The 17,473-nt window shown below is 42.2% G+C and overlaps 1 protein-coding gene across 5 annotated transcripts; it reads right to left on the reverse strand.

The window, feature by feature from the left end:
- Positions 1–1,526: 1,526 nt before the first annotated feature.
- OPALIN (oligodendrocytic myelin paranodal and inner loop protein) lies at positions 1,527–17,453 on the reverse strand. Of its 5 annotated transcripts, XM_032281149.1 has the most exons (7): positions 17,009–17,371; positions 13,536–13,670; positions 12,746–12,781; positions 9,192–9,224; positions 7,689–7,808; positions 6,109–6,165; positions 1,532–4,384 (listed from the first exon to the last, which is right to left on the reverse strand). In XM_032281149.1, the coding sequence occupies exons 5-7, from the start codon at positions 7,692–7,694 to the stop codon at positions 4,211–4,213; spliced, it is 237 nt and encodes a 78-aa protein (XP_032137040.1). In that variant the 5' UTR covers positions 7,695–7,808; positions 9,192–9,224; positions 12,746–12,781; positions 13,536–13,670; positions 17,009–17,371; the 3' UTR covers positions 1,532–4,210. The 5 variants fall into 5 exon arrangements, with proteins under 5 accessions (XP_032137037.1, XP_032137040.1, XP_032137038.1 ...); XM_032281146.1 differs by lacking the exon at positions 13,536–13,670 and having other exon boundaries at positions 1,527–4,384; positions 17,009–17,453; XM_032281147.1 differs by lacking the exons at positions 9,192–9,224; positions 12,746–12,781; positions 13,536–13,670 and having other exon boundaries at positions 17,009–17,453.
- Positions 17,454–17,473: the final 20 nt, after the last annotated feature.

Below are 17,473 nucleotides of genomic sequence, written 5' to 3' on the forward strand. Positions count from 1 at the left end.
GGCCCACATGGCAGGAGGGCCATGGCGTAAAATGAGCAGAAAGAAAGGTCTTTTAGCTGGAGGTTCCCACGTGGTTGAGTTGCAGAGAGAAAGCTTATGTTTGTGGACAGACCATGGCATCTAAAGGGCAGAGAGGAGGCCTAACTGGTTGGGGCAGAGAAACTCAAAGGGGTGGGACACAAGACTGGGCCTTCCGAAGATCTCAGAAGAAAGACCCCAGTCCTTACCTTGCCCTTTATAAGTGGGTAATCCCTGGCCACGCGAGTCAACAGTAATTACTGTTTGACTCTTCTTGAGAAAATCAGTCACATTTATGGTAGAATTTGGCCAACATGGTTTGTTCTCGCTCACAATCAAATCTTTTAATTCATTTTAGCCTGAAAATGAAAGTCTATGATAAATTGATTCTCTGTCATTACAAAGCAGATTTTAAGCCCCAGATCACACTCAGCCTGTCCTCCGGAGGCCCCCATCAATTTTAGAAATAGTTCTGCAGCCTACTAGACAGACTCAGCCAACAAAATGTTCCCAAGTTTCACCTGTCCAGTTTTAGTACTTTTACACTCCTTCAGAGAGCCTCTCTATAGGATGGAGGAGAGAGGGTTTTTCTGAGTTTCACTTGGAGCTACAGCACTTTAATGTATGCCCTGACATAGTCAGACTTTTTACCCATTTGGAATTGTCAGAGGTTTGAAGTGCTGTGCCCATTTCTCCTTCTCCTCTAACTTCAGGTAAAGGAAAAAGGAGAGTATAGATTCTTATCTCATTTGAGCCCAAGAGAGATAGTTTTATGTCTTTGAGCTTAGAGGCAAAGCACCTGTATAAAACCTTTCCTGATATTACTTCCTTAGATGGATTCACATTCATTTGTGTAGAGAGGCATTTCCGCAAACACCCAGTTGCTTAGCATTTTCATTATGCCCCCAACATTGTCTTAGGACCAGGCAGATTGTCCGACATTGGGAGGAAACCAGTGCACATTTGTTAAATCAGGTCATGCATTAAGCAATAATTATCATCAAGATGGTGGGAGTGCAAAGATTACATGACTTTACAATCTTTCAAAAATTAGTTATCACCTTTTTGTCTTTAACATCACAATGTTGTAGGGAGAAATGCCTTAAGCAAAACTAATAACTGTTATTTCTTGGCAAAATAAGAATTATCTCTCTCCACCAGCAAGGTCAGGAACTGAGAAGAATCGTAGAGTATAGACGGCTGTGCTGGTCTATTTAGAGACAAACCAGGTCAAACACCAGATGATACAGGAGGAAATGAGACCCACACACATTGTGCAACATGCCTAAGGTCACCCTTAGCGTAGCAGCAGCCCTGGGTTGGGGAAGTGGAGCTTCTGACTTTGGGTCTCATCATTTTGCTTACCACACGGGACTGCCCTCCATGAAAGACCAAACGTCCTCTAGCCTGGCAGAGAAAGTGCCAATATCGGGAATATCCCTGGGATAATCTTGGTTCCAAGGACAGTGCCAGTGCTCTATAATATAGGCAAAGAAAAGCCACAAACATTTTGTAGGTTCATAAGAGCAGCCATTTTACTTTTCACTTCATCCCAACATATGTTCTTGTGTATTACAGCAGAAATGACAGAAATGCTGACCCTTTCTAGTTTAATAGAAACAATTTTTAAATAAAGATTCTAAGCCATGAATTATAAGTAGAATTAAAATAAGTGATCCAAAATACAGGTCATCCCTCACTTTATAGCTACATGGCTTGTTCACATGCATATTTCAGTCCAGCTTCACAACCACCCCATGAGCTAGGAGGATAACTGCTGTCTCCACTGTACAAGTACAGAACCGAGGCTCTGGATGATCAACAGTCAGCCTAGGGCTGACACTTATGAATATCAAAACCAAGACCACAGCGGAGTTCTCAGCAAATCCAAGGTCTTTCATGACAGGTTAAGAGAAGTACAAGCACCAAGCTTACTGGACACGTCTGTTTAAAAATAGCTAAGTCTGCTTGTTTAGGGTAGCTAGATTCAGAGGACCTGGCACAAAACTGAGTTTCAAAAGGGGCTTTGAAGAGCAGGTTGGCATGTGGCAGAGATTGGGTTTATAGAACATGGTCTTGATTATTCAAGGAAGAGGGCCACGTTTCTGAGCAATCAGAAGCCCTGTGTGAGAAAGGAATCTTTTCCAGGATAACTGTGTGGCTTATGATGCTGGTGAATGAACCTAAGATGTCCTGGACACAGGCTTTCCCACTGGGAGGCCTGGCCTGCTCGAGGGCAATGGCTATACATATGGGAACCAGGCTGCCTGGAAGCCTCCTCATGGGATTGAAAGTGAAAGCCTGTCCCAAGCTGGCTGGATGGTAGGCATGTTTCTCCATAGCCCATTCCTGTGATCCTGTCTCTATCCGCTTGGGTCCTCTTGATTTCTCTTTCTGCCAAACAGCTTTTCTCCATGATAGTCCAAGGACTTGGGCCTTTTCTCCATTCCCACAGAATAGATACAGCCCTTATTTCTAATAATCTCTTGGGGAAACTCTTGCTGCCTTCCTTCTCCCATCTGTACTTTCAACCCACACACACAGAATCCATTGCAGAACTGCTCTCCTTAAATACGCTCTGATTACAGACACAAGTAGGAGCAATGAATGATGTGTCTCCTAGGCCAGGTGGGTGGTAGGGTATCTGACACATGCTAGAAGGAAGTCTGCCCAAAGTCACAAAGGAAGTGAAATTTGCATCGAGAGCAGAAGAGTACAGAAAAACAAAGCAAACAAAAAGGCTTGCAAGGGATTGGAAAATGGGAAGAAGAGTTAGTGGGTAAGAGAAAGCTGAAGGGTGGCCTAGCCTGGAGTCATCCACACAAAATAGGGCAACCTGGTTATAGTTGGCCCAATAGGCTCAATGGGCCAACATCACTTGAGGTGGCTTCTCCTTTTCCATTTGGCCTCCTTGGAGAGAGTCCTCAACAAGCTGAAGTGGCAATGCTATGCATGGGCTTAAGGGTCTTGTTTAATCTGAATCCTTTAAAAAAATTAAAAGAAACCATAACTTTAACAACTATCCTTAAAGCATAAAAGTTAAAGTTATTTAAGGAACTGCAATCAGACCTATCATAATGTCTTACTTCAAAAATTAAGCAAAATGCTTTATTGTAAAGAAAAAGTGTTTTAATATGAAACATGAATTTCCATCAACATTAACATCTTTAAGGTTAAATGTAAAACCACCAGTCTCTATATTTGGAATTTGGAACTTGTAAGAACCTGGCTTTTCCTGATTCATATGAGGACGGGATCACACCTAGACTAGAAGATTCACATACTACCAGCAACACCTAAGATCATCTTTAGATAACAATTTGGATTACAGGCCATGGAGAAAGTTTGCCCTAACTGTCCCCTTGTGTGACCCTGTGACTATGGGGAACAGATGCTGGTGATTAGCTATTTTAACAGGCAAGCAATATGGGAAGAGGTAGGAGGAAGGAAGTAGAGAGAGAGAACTAACACTTTGGCAACTAAGTAGCAGACACTTCCCTTTATTTCTTATTTAATCTTTTCAATTATGACATGAGGCAAATAATATTTCCCCTCCTTTAAAAAAGCAAAAACTGAGGCTTAGAAATGTTTAATGACTTCTCCAAAGTCATACAACTGCTCAGTGCTAGGTCTGACTTAAGAGTTCATATTCTTTCCACGCTATATGACATGACAAAGCCATGTGCTTCCCTGTGATCAGGGAATGTGTGGCTCCACGTGATTTCTACCCTGAGATATTCAGAAACAAGTAACTGCTTCCTCTCACACATCCTGCATAAGTTTCATTTATATCCCAACTTGCACCAGGCTAACCTTGGCAACACTTCCATGGAAGTCAGGTCCGATGGCTTTTTTGAGAAAAAAGATATGGAAAAATAAAAAAAAAAGGATGAGAAGGCAAGACACTCAGAAACCAAGCCCCTTTCCCAAATGACAAAGAAAAGCAGATTCCCAGTGGGAGAAGGAACAGGACCTAAGGGTTCCATCTTGGGAGCCACATGTACTAACTAAACCACAAGATCTGAGAGTTGGAATTAACCGTATTGGGGATGTCTCCTAAAGAGACACATCAGCCCCAAAGTGTTCCAGATCTGAAATGAAATTTGGATTGGTGAAGAAGCAGCTGGCCTCTCTCCTCTCCAGGACTTTCCACCCTGTTCCGGTGCCAGGTCTGCTCCTTGACCAAGCTGCCTCATTCCAGGCTCAGTCTGGGCACAAGCCACCACAGTCCCCTCCTTCTTTCCATTTCTATTGTAGGACGGTAAGGGTCACGCACATGTTCCTCACTTCCTGCTACAGTCTTCACATATATGTGGGCTTCTTGTGCTCCCATGGTATTCTTCTCATTTGTGGGTGATCTAGGATTCTTAAGGAAACAAATAGATTTTTTAAAAACTACAGCAGATAACTCTTCCATACAAGATGAACTAACAGCAACCACATTTACCCTCCCACCTGAAACAACCAAAACAAGACAAAACATTTGAAGCAATAGTTTTCAAGATACTAGACAACAGGCAAGGAAGGACAATGGTCCTTGAGAGACAGAAAATAAATGAGGAGAGACCCACAATTGCCTGATCTTACTGCCTTGGGAGAGTTTTCAGGCCACTCTTTTGTTTATTGTTAACAAATTATCTCCTTTTTTGTCTTTTAGCTTTTAATTTATTTGTGTACTTATATTTAAAGTGAGTTTTGTAGGCATCATATGGTTGGATCTTGTTCTTATAGCCAATCTGAATGTTTCTTTCTGTTAATTTGGGTATCAAGACCATTTACATTTAATGTGATCATTGATATGGTTGGGTTTATATCTACCATCTTGCTATTTGCTTTCTCTTTGTTCTACCTTTCTGTTCGTTGTTTCTTTTTAACTTTTTCTACTTTATTTCATATAGATTTTAGAAGGACTTCATTAAGTTCCATGAAAAAAATTGATTGGAATTTATGTTGGAATTACATTTGCTGTATAAATCAATGGTGTTTGACATCGTTATGTTTTTAAGGCTTTCTAACCAGGAGCATGGTATATAATCCCCTTTATTTAGATATTATTTAATGAGTTTTTTAAATCAAAGTTTTATTATTTTCCATAAAGGTATTATATATTTTTGTTATATTTATTCCTTAGCATTCTACATATTTTTATTATCAATTATCATTACAAATGGTAATTTTTAAAATCGCTTTCTCTAACTGTTGTTGTTGAAAGTGTAAATTACTTTTGTATGTTGACTTTTGTCTCCAGTAAACTGATTAAAATTTCTTGTTAATTCAAATATTTTTTTTTTTGAGACAGGGTCTCATTCTTGTCACCAAGAGTGCAATGGTGCGATCTTGGCTCATTGCAACCTCCCCCTCCTGGGTTTGAATGATTCTCTTGCCTCAGCCTCCCAAGTAGCTGGGATTACACGCACCTGCTACCACATCCAGATAATTTTTTGTATTTTTAGTAGACATAGGGTTTCATCATGTTGGCTAGACTGGTCTCGAACTCCTGACCTCAGATGATCCACCCGCCTTAGCCTCCCCAAGTGCTAGGATTACAGGCATGAGCCACCGTGCCTGGACTATACTTTCTAATTTTTTTTAATCCTACTTCATTGACTAGGATCTAAAGTACAATATGAATAGAAGTGGTGTTAGTGAACATGATTGTTTTATTTCTGATCTAAAGAGAATGCTTTCAACATTTTACTGTTAGGTATGATATTTGCTGTAATTTTTTTAAAAAGACATCTTCTTCAAGTCAAGGAAGTTCCCATTCTATTTTGCTGAGAGTTCATATCACAAGTGACTGTTGAATTTTTTTGAACTCTCTTCTCCTATTGAGATGGTCACTTGAGTTTTTCATCTTAATTTGTCAGTAAAATAAATTATATTAAATAGATTTTCTAATATTAAGTGAAGCTTGAATTTCTGTTGAGTCAATAAAAATGCATGGAGAACCTCCTTTGTGCTTGAGCTTCCTCTCAGTCATCTCCTTTCCATGTGCTCACACTGTGCTTCTTTTGTACATGAAAGGCTTTAAAACATGTAGTTGGTTTACTGTGTGAATGGTATACAGAGATTATAACCAAGGGTTCTTACCTCAGACATCTTGGGATTATCATCAATTTCTGAAATTTCACATGGTCTGTCACTTTCCTGAATTGGTGGAAAAGAAAAAAGAGAGAGAGAGAAAGAAGGACAAAGAAGTGAAAGGTCATAGCATTTGACCATAACTATGATTAAAATCAGTGGTTCTTAAATCTGAGTGTACGTTAGAACAAACAAAACAAACCAGAAGCATCTAATAACATCCCCCCTCAAACCAGACCAAAACCAAGAAATATCATTGTGATTTATCCAAAAATAAATGAGAGTAGAGATGAAACAATATTGGCCATGAGTTAATAATTGGGTTCATTATACTATCCTCTCTACTTTAGTATATGTTTGAAATTATAATTAAAAAGTTGTTTTTCTTTTATCAAGGTCAGTGCCACAGCTTTGTTATCCAGAAATTCTGATTTAATTGGCTTTGGTGATTGGAAATTTTGAGCCTCCTAAATAATTTTAAAGTGTACTAAAGATTGAGAAACTATTACTTAAACCATGCCACCACTAACCACAGTACTTCTTAATGTGTTTAAAATGTGCAGCTTGTCAACACATTTTTACATGTAAAGATGTTCATCATCCATTATCTCATTTCAGCCTTATAACTTTCCCTACCTCCTAAAATAGGGAGGGCAGTTTCTACGACTCCTGTTTTGGAGTTGAACTAACCAAGACATGTAAAATGTTAAGTCACTTGTCCAGGATCATATAAATCATGAAGTGGCAGAGCCAGGTTTAGAACCTCAATTTTCCATCTCTTCATTAACATACAATGAGATATATGATAACAACCGTGAATGTCAATAAATAGAGAATGGAATTAGAACCCAGAGTCCACATGACACAGTTGTGTCACAACCATGGAACCTTGTTGGATAGGGGTCTGGGTAGCCTTTGAATTCTGAGCACAGTCCCCAGAACAGTCTGGCATTGGCGCGGGGTGGATTGGATGGGGGGATATAGATTCTCTTGTGAATTATACATGTTCAGATGTGTGAAAAAGGCAAAGATAGATAGAGCCACTTCTGGATACATCCCTACCCCTCTTCGTCTCCCATCTTTCCTTTTTTTAAAAAAATTAATGAATGAATGAATTATTTTTTTTTTTTTTTTTTTTAGTAGAGACGGGGTTTCACTGTGTTGGCCAGGCTTATCTTGAACTGCTGACCTCAAGTGATCCACCCGACTCGGCCTCCCAAAGTGCTGGGATTACAGGCGTGAGCCACCATGCCTGACCCTATCTTTCCTAATGTTATATGCACCCTCTCTTTGTGAAGCTTGTGCGCTTTTGTTTCTCAACTTTAGAAAGCACATCCACTGTACAGACATGTGTTTGCCATGGCAACAGACATCCCTCTCCACTGCCACTTTTTGTTAACCCAAATACCATCCTTGCCAGGAATTCCTCAGCTAACCTGAAGGTTTTATGACAAATCAGCTCTGTCTGGTGCCTGATGTCATGTCTGCAATGGAAATTATGGCCCAGAAACTTCCACCATCTTGTCCTCAGGAAATAGACATGGGCCATAATTTCCTACACATCTGGACCCAAAGAAACTAATAATCACCTCCATGTCCTCAATGCTGCTTCTTCTTCGGTGAATCCAAGTAAGTAGTAAAGCCACCAGCAGGGCTGTGGCCACCAGGGATGGGATGCCCGCTGCTAATCCAAGAGAGGGCCCACAGTCCTGGCACAGAATGAAAAGCACAGGGTCAGGGGAAGCTCAGAGTCTTCAAGAATAAAGGAAACATTCAATAGATTTAAAATAAAACAAAAAAACCCTGCATGGATCATAAACGTCATATACAAAATCAAACCAGTAATGATATACTGTGCAAAAATGTTTGTAACATACATAACAAATGACTTACTTTCATAGGACTTAATTTACAGTTTAAATCTCTTGGAAAGGGGGATGATCAAGTAGAAAAATGGGCAAAGGATATGAACAAGTATTCTCTAGAACAGCAATACAAATGTCTCCTCAACATAGGAAAAGCTGAGATACAATTCAAAGCAATAATTAGATGCCATTTGCACCTGTTTGGCTAAAAATAAAAGCTTTTGTTATATATCACACTTTTTTTTTTTTAGATGGAATTTTGCTCTGTTGTCCAGACTAGAGTGCAATGGCACGGTCTCAGCTCACTGCAACATCCGCCACCCAAATTCAAAAGGTTCTCCTGCCTCAGCCTCCCAAGTAGCTAGAACTACAGGCACGTGCCACCACACCTGGCTAATGTTTGAATTTTTAGTAGAGATGGGGTTTCACTGTGTTGACCAGGCTGGTCTCTTAATTCCTGACCTCGTGATCCGCTCGCCTAAGCCTCCCAAAGTGCTGGGATTAAAGGCATGAGCCACCGCGCTTGCCCATACCACATTATTTTAATATGAATTTTTAAAAACATATTTGCACTAAATGCATTAAGCAATTAATTTTCAAATTCCCATTTTGCTTTGATTGGAGTGGAAATAGTCATGCTTTTAGTTATATAAGTTTTCAGATTTGCAGACTATCTGGAAATATTGAAGATAATCTGCAGAATCCCTTTAAAAGTGCAACTCTTATTTAATAATGAATTCCCCTTCACTTTTGAGGGCAATTGATTTTACTGAAGAATAATAGAAGCATATGAATCATAAATCTGTAAGTTGATGATTTTTCACATGAGGGATATACCCATAAAACCAACACCCAGATCAAGAAACAGAACATTATCAGCATCCCAGGAGCCCCCTCAAATCCTTTCCAGCCTCCCTGTGCATGACCACTGTTCTGAAACCTATCTCTGTAGAGTAGTTTTGTCTGTTTTTCAGCATGATATAGATGCAAATATAAGGTGTGCACTCTTTTGGGTCTGGCTTCTTTTGCTCAACAGTTTGTGAAATGCATCTGTGATTTTACATGTTCTCCCTCACTTTTGAGCTGAGAGGGTCAAGAATAATTGTTGAACCAGGTTCTATGCTTAGTGACAGTTCACCTATCAAAATTCAAAGCTCAAAACAAATGCACAAGATGGATGGAGCATAATTATTATCCCAATTTTATAAATTTAAGTGATATAGTTACCGTTTCTTTCCCACCTGTAACAGGAGAGGAAGTCTGTATGGAAAGAGAACATACATTGTAAAAGAACAAAAAGTCTATAGAATATACATTATACAAGACAACCTGCCAAAGTTTAGGCTATAAGGCCTAGAGTTTAATCCCTTTGCTAAACTTTCTGTTAACAACTACCAAACAGAACCTAACTTGATTGCTTCCCAGGTAAGAATTGCAATAAGATTTGGCTACAAGAAGAAAAGAATTAGGACGTTCAGGCAATGTCTTCATTACTCACCCTGTGGATGTGCCATGACACATTTTACAACTCAAAAGGGCTTCCTCCTGTCCCTAGTCAGCACACCTAGCACACTTTGGGCCTACTTGTTCCCATTGCTAGAAGGAAAACACATAAATAATGGTGGAAGCAAGGCTCTTTAAGGAAGTTTTACTTGTTTTCAAATAAGTATGTGATGAAGTAAACAGCGGAAGTTGTCAAATATCCATGTTCCTGGGGATAATTCCACATGAAATGAATGCATTACTATTTCTGGTCCACCTCTTAAGCAGGGTTATTGATTTCACTCATTTATAAGATACTTCAGGCAAGAGTTTACCTTGATTAAGAAATCTAAAGGAACAAATTCTACAAGAGAAACTATGTAAATGACACTAAGTGGTATTCTGTGGGATTAAAAGCACAGGTCCTGGACTCATACTGCCTGCCATAGAATAGCCATTTCTCCACTCACAAGCTAAGGAGCTGCGTGTCTTATCTACACAATGCGGACAGCAGTGGCTGCCTCTAGGGTTGTTAGGAGGATCAAATGAGCAGCAGAAGTATGAACGCTTGTCATCTGTTTAAATTTTGCAAAGCTCTGTTCAAACCTGTTATTTATTTAATACTTTCAGCAATCTCATTGAGTATATTGGAGTCCTGGGTCTTGGAGTTTTGACAATTATGATCTCCATTTTACAAAAAAATGTAATGGATTTCAGAGAAGTTACGGGACTTGTTCAAGGTTTCAGAGATACTCACAACTCTAATCTGAACTTGGGTGTTTGACTTCCAAGCCCACACCTCTTTACCAGAAAGCTCCCATCAAAAGAAGGATTTGGAGACCAAGCTCTGACACTTGTACTTAAATGGTTGTACTTTGACCTAATCACAGTCTCCCTCACCCACAGCCCCACTCACATCGCTTGCATCCTGCATTTCCCTAAGGTGTTCTGTTTCTAAGGGTAGTAGGAAGAATAAGCCCTTGTTTCAGGTAAGGCTTCCTGTCTTCAGAGTATAGAAATATATTCAGGGTGGCTTTGACCAAAATAAAAGGAAGGTGTTAACTCTAAGAACATGGGAGTGCCCCCATGAAGCCCAAGGACAGATGGGAAGCTGGTTTCTCCAGGGACTGGAGCTGGGAGCGGGGAACTTGTGAGAACTGAAGACACCCTCATTTCTCCTTCACTCCAGAGCAGCATGGCTCTGCCTGCAGTCTTCTCTGATGTTTGCTTCCTCTCTTTCTTGCTAGATGGATTTTTCTGCCCTCATAAACTCCTGCTAATTGTACCAGCTAATGCCATGGAGTACTTAGGATGTGCCGGGCTGTTCAAGAATTTTCCCCATATTGACTTATTTATTCTATACAACTGCCAGTGAACAATAATGGGACTATGATGATCTAATTTTACAGATGAGAGGAGTGAGGCACAGAGAAGTGAAGTAACTTGTGTAAGGTCACACAGCTCTAGGTGGCGGTCCCCAAGCAGTCTGGCTCTGGGATCCATGCTGTTAACCACTGTGCTACATGGCCCCCATTGCCTAATGCAGTGTCTCAACCCCATTTTTCATACCTGACAGTTCAGTATGGACTGAACTGACAAATTGACTGAACTTGACATTTCAGTCCTCAGCAGGGACTGACGAGCAGGGAGCCGTGTTCCAAACTCCCTGCAGAGCGGGTTCCAGGTGCCCACCTCTGTCTCACTTCCCAGGGCACTGGCATTCCCAGGCTACTCAGCTGCACTGATGTGGAAGGGTTATGTGGTAGAAATGTAACTTCCAGGCAGGATGACCTACCATCCCCATTGTCCAGAGAGGCTGCCCAGGAGGCAGGACTTTCGGTGCTAAAAACAGACAATACCAGGCAAAGCAAGATGGTTGGTTGCTCTACATGGGTTCAAAGGGGTGAAGAGAAATGAGCTGTTAACCAAGAAAGTACTCCAGAGAAATGTACTCCAATACTCAGTTCTCAGAGAAATGAGCTGGTAAGCAAAGAAGTACTCCAAAGGGTGATGACTGGCCCCATAAGGGCCCTTTTCCAGCCCACTCATCCCCACTTCCTACGAAATGGCTTCTTGCTTCTCTGCATTCTCTTGATGTGATGGGCCAAGCTGGGATAACACCGAACCTGGGGTCTCTATGGACCTGCTGGTTCCAGCAGCCAGGGGAAAGTGATTGAAGGAAAAGGTTTTGACAGGAAAGAGAGGAAGAACCAGAGAATCTGCCTGAAGTCAACAGGCAGAGGCTGAAGCAGGGAAGCAGAGCAAGTTGGAGAGGTTCAGAAGCGCCCCCCACCAGAGGCTGGAGCACGTACCAGGGCTTTCAGTTCACAGGTGTCTGGGCAGACAGTGGTGGGCACCACAGGTCCAGCAATAAGTCACAAGGTCCTAACTTTATGCTGCTCTCTAGAACTATGTCCCCATGTTGCAGTAAAATGAACACTGGCTTAGGAATCCTCTTACTACTAAGATTCAGTTTATTCTCTTTGAATAACCATATAACTTATCAGAAAAATGTGTCACAGCCAAGCCCACTAAAAAAGTGAAGCAGAAAAATGCCTTGCTCAACTATAGCAGCACTACTGATCAGATAACCACCCTGGCTGTTAGTGTTATCTATATGCAATGTGCAAACAGAAGATGGAGGATCAACTGTGGATTGAAACTCTACCACCCACAACTGAAAACCGCAATTCTGACTTGCAGCTGAATGCCATAATCGAGAGCCATAAAATGTTCACTCTTGTTGACCCAATCATTCCCCTTTTAGAATACATACAAGGAAATTATCCTAAATACAGATAAAGATTATCTATAATGCCATATATCACAAAGTTATTCTTAATGATAATCAATTAAAGAAATAATGAACTTGAAGAAATATTCTGCAAGCATAATATGATCACATGATTATGTGATCAACCATATAACCGTTATGGTTATAAAGACTAGTGGAAGATATTTGGATATAAAATTATATGAAGAGTAAGAAAACAATCGGATAAAGCAACAGAAGTCAAAATCTATGTAAAGCCAAACAGGACAGGAAGGGGTTACACCAGTTTTCTGCTGATGAGAGTTTAGGTGTTTTGTTGCTGTTTTCCTATTTTCCTTTTCAACATGTATGTAAGGTTTATAATGGAAATAAACTTTCTCAGCATCTCTCAACTATTCCTGCGTGCATTTGGAAAGCCTGTGTAACTTATCGTCGTGTTTGAGGTTTATGTGCATACTGGAGGTCTTCTGTAAATTCCGCACTGGCCTTTGCTGCCGTGCCTGGTGAATGGGGCTATTATACTTACTGTGTTCGCCGGCAGGGTGAAGTTCAGTGAAAAACCCTGCAAGATAGAAGGAAACATTAAAGCTCCCAGGGACAGTCGGTAAGCTCCAAACTCACTGACCCTGGTGGATTCCGAGAGGTCATTGATCCTATAGATTCAGCCAGCACCCAACTTCATGCCCAGCCTTGGCCCCAAAAGGAGGAGGGGAGGAAGGAAGCCGGTCGTCAGTTCCTCCCTCAGCATCGTCAGCCTTGCCACCCCCATTCCCAAACCAGGTCCACAACCAGAACCAGATGAAGAGGGAGACTGCAAGGCTATTGCCTGAGGGGTCCCATTCACAAGGGCAGCAAAAACGTTACTAGAAATTCAGCAAAATGCCAAAATTATGTTTATTCTCCTAGAACTCCTTTGAGAGAGAAAAATGGCAAATTTAGAAGTACTTTGGGGCTGGGCACAGTAGCTCACGCCTGTCATCCCTGCACTTTGGGAGGCCAAGGTGGTTACATTACCTGAGGTCAGGAGTTCGAGACCAGCCTAGCTAACAAGGTGAAACCCTGTCTCTAATGCAAAAATTAGCTGGGCATAGTGGTGCATGCCTGTAATCCCAGCTACTCAGTAGGCTGAGGCAGGATAATCACTTGAACCCAGGAGACAGAGGTTTCAGTAAGCCAAGCCTAGGCACTCCAGCCTGGCCAACAAAGCGAGAATCTGTCTCACACACAAAAAAAGAAGTATTTTGTGTTTTCTCCTTGGAGTAGAAGATAAGACCCCCGCCAAAGGGCATGGTCTAACAATAACACCTGATCCTTACCTGGGAAAGTCAAGGCTTCTGTTTTTACTGTGTCTGAGGCAGAGGTTCTAGGCTGCTGGAGCTGAAGTGGCCAGAAGGACAGAGGAGCAGCGAACCCTTCTCTTTCCTCCCTTCACTCAGTAGCTGGTCTCACCTCTCCCACAAATATGGAGTCCAAATGCAAAGATCGCGGTCTCAGTGGAGCACCAAATAGCCTGCCCAGGGCCTCAGGTGGCTCCCTTCTCCTCCCTGTCCCCAGCCCCTGTTACTTCAGCCTTTCCAGGCTGCTCTCCACCAAGTCCCTTCCCTACCTGGATTGGAATGATGGGTGGACCTGCTCTGACCCGGTGACACCTTTTCCCCTTTCCCTGGGTGGAAGTGGTCTTGTTCCCACTTTCTGGACACTCAGCCCCTTGGGTCCAGTCACCCTGGATCAATGCCTCCTGGCTGGGCCCTCCTTCAGCCTCGGTCTCCCTGACCCCCAGAGATTCCCCTGGGCTTGGCCTACGCTATAGCTCCCCATCTTCCGAGCCTCCCAAGACCAGGTACTGTCATTCTAGAAACAATGCATTTGCTAAGTTGTAAAAGTAAATGTTATCCAACAGTAGGAATGTTGTGGAGGATTAAAGAATCCAAAAGAATCGTGTTTCACACCTGAATTACCTGAAAGATCATCTCCCTCAAAACCCTCCTTTTACAGCAGAGGAAACCGAAACCCAGGGACTCATCAGAAATCACATTGTGGACAGATGAGAACAGCTAGAGCTTATGTCTCAAAACCGACCAATGGGCTACGTCTATGTGATTCAACCCCAACCCGAAAGATGGTAACAGAGGAGCTTGTCCCAATATAAGCAGACTGATGAAACGCCTATTTCAGCTAACTTACTGATGCATTGGAATTCAGATGGGTTAATGAACAAGAAAATCTTTTGTGAACCAAAAGTGTTTTAAGCACCTAGAAGGGGTAAGTCCCCCTAGCTTTTGCCCCAAAGATTATGTCCTTCAATTAAGGAGGCCCTGCTCAGCCAGCATGCTTCAGTGGTGACTCTGCCCACTTCTCTGCCTCTTGGCAATAGGACAACCACATTTTATAGAGAATAAACCAAGCTTAAAGAATTTGAACAGGTTTCCCAAGTCCAAACAACCACTTAGCTGACACGAGAACCTGAGTGTTCTGGTGACAACCTCTTTCTACCACTCTGCAAGGATTCCAAGTAACTCTGAACGTCTCTGTGAATGAATCAGAACACCCAGGCTCACAGCACTGTGCACCTCTGCTTCTGGGATGATGATGAAACACAGGGACGTCTGGGTCTCTTTTTTTTTTTTTTTTTTTTTTTTTGAGACGGAGTTTCTTTCTTGTTACCCAGGCCGGAGTGCAATGGCGCGATCTCGGCTCACCGCAACCTCCACCTCCTGGGTTCAGGCAATTCTCCTGCCTCAGCCTCCTGAGTAGCTGGGATTACAGGCACGCGCCACCATGCCCAGCTAATTTTTTGTATTTTTAGTAGAGACGGGGTTTCACCATGTTGACCAGGATGGTCTCGATCTCTTGACCTTGTGATCCACCCGCCTCGGCCTCCCAAAGTGCTGGGATTACAGGCTTGAGCCACCGCGCCCGGCCGAGTCTCTTAGGTCAAGGTCCACTTGCTCAAGGAACATAACCACCGCCCTTCATGCTAACACCAAACCAACAGGTGTGGCAAGGACAGTTGATAGTTACTGCACTGAATGCAGCTGCCCAGAGCCTTATCTCATCAGTGGGCACTGGGCCCTGATGTCAGCAGCCCCAAGACAAAGCTTCCTTTGGGAAGACATCAGAAGAGGGGGTGCAGCAACAAGTGGGTCATTGCATGCGTTGTTTATCAACATTTGGATGACGGAGATTTGGGCCAATTTTAGAAAGACACTCATATTTTGTAGAAACAGTACAGTGCTCTCATGGAGAGATAAACATCGCACAAATTGGGGTGGAGAAGAATCTGAGGCAGTGCCCTTCAGAGACACAGCTGAGTCGGGTGAGGCAACCCTGGGCTTGGAGCCACCCGATCTAAATTCGAGTCCAGATTTAGCCACTTAGGAGCTGTATAGTCTTGGATAAGTTACTCAAACTCTCTGGTTTCCATTTCCTCATAACAAATCTATTCTCCCAGGCTCAGGTTTCCCATTCTCAAAATGGGATACTATTAACTTGCCTTGCCCACTTCACAAGATAAGTCCCAAGAGAATATCGTAATGCCATCTGTGGCCGCTCCTTTCTCCCAAACTGTAAAACACCCTATGTGTTTTAGGGATCACGTAGTAGCATGTTCTTGATGGCCTGGCCAGCACAGAGCAAGGGATAGGAAAGTTCTTGTGGGATGGAATTGCAAGTACGAGTTAGCAATAGTCAAAGTACTAGAATTTGATACAATGCACTTATTGCTTATTGCTAGTCTGAGCACTATGCAATATCTACACAACGATTCTGAAGGCACTTTGGGATCTCAGTGGCTGAAGGTCCTTCACTATAAGTTTGCAGTTTGTGAGAGGAAGGAGGAGGAGGAGCAGACAGGATAAAAACTTACTGCTATTGAGGATGTGCAGGTTTTAAGACCCTGTCCTCACAACTTCCCCATAAGGGGAGCCTATTATTCCTTTATTATAGCTGTGGAAACTGAAAGCAAGATAGGTTTTTGCTCACCAGCTTATACGTGGTAGAGATCAGGTTAGATCACAGATCTTCCTAACTCCAAAGACTGAGTTCTACCCTTTTTAATAATCCTTTTTGTTAGAAAATAAAGATTCCACAAGAAAGTGAGATTATGCAATATTTTTCTTTTTGTGTCTGGCTTATTTCGCTTAGCATAATGCCTTCCAGGTCCAAATAGGACAAACATGGCAAATGACAGGGTCTCCTCCTATTCTAAAGCGAATATTCGGTTGTATACATACATATACACCACAGTCCTTTTATCCATTCAGCCATTGATGGATACCTGGGGCTGTTTCCATAATTCTTTGGTAAAGAAATCCCAGAACCGTCTTCTGCTTTCTCTTCTAACTTAGCAAACTTTATTTGATTGAGTCGTAACTAAACATGTATCACAAGTAAGCAAGAAAGATAGAAAGTTTCTGATCAATGATGACCATCCATGTTATTGACAATGTAGCAAAAGCCAGATTAAACAAGTAAGACATAAAATCATTGCTCAGATGCATTGCTTCAGCTAGAAAGTGAACATACATGAAACATCTACTCTGTACCCTTGTATGTGGGGGTTTAAAAACAAAACCTTAATATCAAAATGAAAGACAAGATCAGCAAATATTAGGTGAGAAGTTTTAAAAATGATTAGTATTTTGCATATAGGAAAATAATCTAAAATCAAGTTCCTTTACTTCAGTGTACACTTAATTGAATTAGGGGACTTGAGCTTTAGAAGCCTGGGAATTGTTTTTACAGAGAAACATGAAAGTTCGATTGAGAAGAGATGCCAGCTCTCACTCACCATTTCTGACAGCCTCCCAAGAACCTTCTTTGTACGCTGCCCTTGGCAAGCTCCTTTCTCACTGGCGTTATTGGCTTGTGTCTTTCATTTGTAGCAACAGTTAGCTGAGAAAACTGTGGAGGCAGGCTGAGAGGTGGCTCCTAGAGGACCCTGGCCAAGCCATTTATGGTCAGGGGAGTAGCCAAGCCCTCAGTCCATCCCTCGGGAAAGATGGGCTGCTGGTCCATGGCCACTGTGTATGGCCTGGTTCACGCATCCTCTTTGCCTTGATTTTCTGTCCTTCTTATTTTTCAGGCTCTTGCTCGGCTACACCTCCATCTCAGCAAAGAAGCCACAGCTGGCCTGAGAGCTTGGGGGCTTCTGTAGCCTGCAGCTCTTTGGAAACAATGGGTTACACAAGGCTGAGGCTGGCCACTCCATCCTCAGCTGACAGGCATCCCCGTTAACCATCCAGCAGCATGGATG

The sequence above is a fragment of the Sapajus apella genome, unplaced genomic scaffold (genome assembly GCF_009761245.1).
Source record: "Sapajus apella isolate SASKATOON/1434 unplaced genomic scaffold, GSC_monkey_1.0 scaffold13, whole genome shotgun sequence".
NCBI classification, from domain to species: domain Eukaryota; kingdom Metazoa; phylum Chordata; class Mammalia; order Primates; family Cebidae; genus Sapajus; species Sapajus apella.

Excerpts from the sequence above, each read along its gene's own strand:
- OPALIN (XM_032281146.1), bottom strand. Across the intron at positions 6,166-7,688 it reads GCAGCATTGAGGACATGGAG|GAAAGTGACAGACCATGTGA; the intron begins GTGATTATTAGT and ends CCACCAATTCAG. Across the intron at positions 4,385-6,108 it reads ATAATCCCAAGATGTCTGAG|AATCCTAGATCACCCACAAA; the intron begins GTAAGAACCCTT and ends TGTTTCCTTAAG.